A 3,248-nucleotide genomic window follows, 5' to 3' on the forward strand; every position below is an offset into this window, starting at 1 on the left:
CTTCATGAGCACCATGTCAGCTCTACACATTTGTTTTCCCAGAGACACAACTTCACGGAAACCTGAGCTTCCTTTTCTGACTTTAGTGATCCTTTCACAGCTGCGGTCATGCGGATCCTTTTTCTCATTTAATGTTACATGTATATTGTGTCCAATATCTTTCTACTTAGCTCTAATTACGCTTATTCATGTCACCATTACTCTCAAGGTTCCTAAAAGTATGTCCTAGTAAATTGCTTCTAAACCATTGGTAAAGTGCTGAAACCGTGAAATGTGGCTACGTCTTTATTAACAGTGGTCCTTTTTCCCCTAATAATTTCTTTCTGTTTGTTTCATATCGCGAACCTCAACTTGAATTATTGGGTCAGACTTTGGAAAGCTTAAGGATGGAGAAAAGTTACCCAGGAAACATATAATGATGCGATACATAAAAAATAACATCTGGTCGTCCACGTTAGGAGAAATCTCTGAATTACATAGTAATAAAGATGATCATAAAAACCAAGAGAGACGTTTGAGGTGAGTGTCATTCAAAGAAGAGAAAGCGGTGCTTCACGAGACAATCCTGAGTTGTGATGACCTTAAAATACACATTCGTATGTTCATGTGTGTATACCAAGGTTTCCAACTGTTTCACAACAGTTCAGTAATTGTAAACATAAAGAAGGTTGGTGTACGCATTGCATAGCCTCCAAACCTATTGCCTGTTGGATTTTGACCTGAGCAGAGAACAGTTGGCGGTGCCCTGCACAAACACGGTGTCCCACTACACTGCTTTGAATGTGTGTTTCTCGTCATACTCCTGCTATTCAGGATTCTGCAGCAGGTTCCTGAAACTTTTTTGGAATCCATGCAGGTGGGATTATTCACAGTACTGTGCGGAGCGACACGCATTGAAACCTATGAGATTGCCTGCCATCTTTGTTCAGGGCCCTGTGGTGTTTCCAACACAGGTTTAAATCCGATGGGCAGCAGATATTCAACGCAAACACTGACCTTATTTACGTTGGCAATTTTTGAAGTAATACGAACCAGTTCGAAGCCCTGATATGTACTCATACATATATGAATATATATGTGTATGTATATTTGTATATGTATAAACTTTGCTGTAAACTTACGTGTTCAGGGAATTTTCACAACTTTTTCATAAATGTGTGTCAGACATTGAGTATTTGAAACATATTTCACTTACACACAATGATCAGAAAGCCTCATATTTTAGAAAAACAGTGACAATTATGGTAGTATTTCTGCTAGATGATTTAAGCTATGAAACAGGAGAGAAGTCAAGCCAAAAACTGCGTGTTCACTTTGTTTGGTAATGAGGAAGTGGACATAATTGATTTCCAACATGTTACCTGTTTTTAACAGAATTCATACAGTAGAAAACCTCTGTGAAAGTAACGAAGGCAATCCGTGTGGGAAAACCTTCAGCCGGGTTCCAAATCTTACCGTGCAGAAAAGAAATCCTCCAGAAGTAAATCCTTTTGAATGCTCTGACTGTGAAAAAGCCATCATGGATCCCTCATCACATAACCACCATACCTGTCAGTTTATTACATCTAGAGAAGCCTGTGGTGGTACCACTCCTATGAGACCTCTTAGTGGCAAGAAACCCCATAAGTGTGAGGTATGTGGGAAGGATTTCATTTGTATCACAACTCTTAAGAATCCTGTGACAACACTCACTAGTGACAATCAGTATAAATGTAATGAGTATGGGAAAGATTTCTGTAGTTTCTCGTCCTTTTGGACACATGTGAGAGGTCACAAGGGTGAATGTAAAGAAAGTTCTTCTAGTGACCCTTTATCCCTCCTTTTCTATAACAGAGATAAGCCCTATGAATGTAGGGAATTTAGGAAAGCCTTTAGTTTTTCCTCAGCCCTCACTGCACATTTAGGAACTCACAGTGAAGAGAGGCCTTACGAATGTAATGAATGTGGGAAAGCCTTTAGATGGCCCTCATACCTCACTAAGCATATGCGAACTCACAGTGGAGAGAGGCCTTATGAATGTCAGGAATGTGGGAAAGGCTTTAGTCAGTCAGGACACCTCACTACCCATATAAGAACTCACAATGGGCAGAGGCCTTATGAATGTAAGGAATGTGGGAAAGCCTTTAGTCGGGTCTCAACCCTCACTACACATATAACAACTCACAGTGGAGAGAAGCCTTATGAATGTAAGCAATGTGGGAAAGCTTTTAGGCAGTTCTCAGGCCTCATATCACATAGAAGGATTCATACTGGAGAAAGGCCATATCAATGTAAGGAATGTGGGAAAGCCTTTAGGTATTCTTCAGCCATCGCTTTGCATAGGAGAATTCATAGCACTGTCAGGCCTTATGAATGTAAGGAATGTGGGAAATCATTTAAGTATTCTTCTACCTTCACTTCACATATAAGAATTCACAGTGGAGAGAGGCCTTATGAATGTAAGGAATGTGGGAAAGCCTTTAATTGTTCCTCACATCTCAGTAATCATAGAAGAACTCACAGTGGAGACAAGGCATATAAACGTACACAATGTGGGAAAGCCTTTAGTCAGGTCTCATTCCTCACTAAACATATAAGAACTCACAGTGGAGAGAAGCCTTATGAATGTAAACAATGTGGGAAAGCCTTTAGCCAGTCCTCAGACCTCGTGACACATAGAAGAGTTCATACTGGAGAGAGGCCATATCAATGTAAGGAATGTGGGAAGGCCTTCGTGATTTCTCGTCCTTCAGAAGACATATAAAAACTCATCGTGGAGGACTTAGGAATGTCAGGAGTGTGAGAAAGCCTTTCCTTGTTCATCACACCTCATATCACATATAAGATCTCACTGTGGAGAGACTACTCTGTCAAAAGGGGGGTGTTTCATTCTTAATTCTGTAATTTCAAACAGCAAATTTCTGAAAGTCAGTGATAAAAGAACAAAGTTTCTCAGTGTGTAACAAAGCAGTACTACCTCCAAGAAGGGGTCATTCGAATTCCTTTGTGCCTATGAAAGTTTCATTTTCACTATGGGGTTGTCTTCATCAGTGTTTCTTACTTTCTCAGTCCAAGCCAAATTTTACCTTTCGGAAAGTCCTTGACTATAACAAATAAGCCTGTAGGGACTAGCCAGGAGCAAATGTGGTTTTATATTTGTTAATATTTTTATGGATGTTATTTTGTATACAATGAAATGCACTCTTCTTGTATTTAGTTTAAGAGTGTTTTTTGAAAAAAATTGTATTCCATGGGAATTCCACTTTGGA

The 3,248-nt window shown here is 39.6% G+C and overlaps 1 protein-coding gene across 1 annotated transcript; it reads left to right on the forward strand.

Moving 5' to 3' along the window:
• The first annotated feature begins 1,354 nt into the window (after positions 1 to 1,354).
• On the forward strand, positions 1,355 to 2,743 carry LOC135229038 (zinc finger protein OZF-like). Its single transcript, XM_064278776.1, has one exon. It carries the CDS (start codon positions 1,355 to 1,357, stop codon positions 2,741 to 2,743), a length of 1,389 nt encoding a protein of 462 aa, XP_064134846.1.
• Positions 2,744 to 3,248: the final 505 nt, after the last annotated feature.

This window comes from Loxodonta africana, chromosome Y, assembly GCF_030014295.1.
Source record: "Loxodonta africana isolate mLoxAfr1 chromosome Y, mLoxAfr1.hap2, whole genome shotgun sequence".
NCBI classification, from domain to species: domain Eukaryota; kingdom Metazoa; phylum Chordata; class Mammalia; order Proboscidea; family Elephantidae; genus Loxodonta; species Loxodonta africana.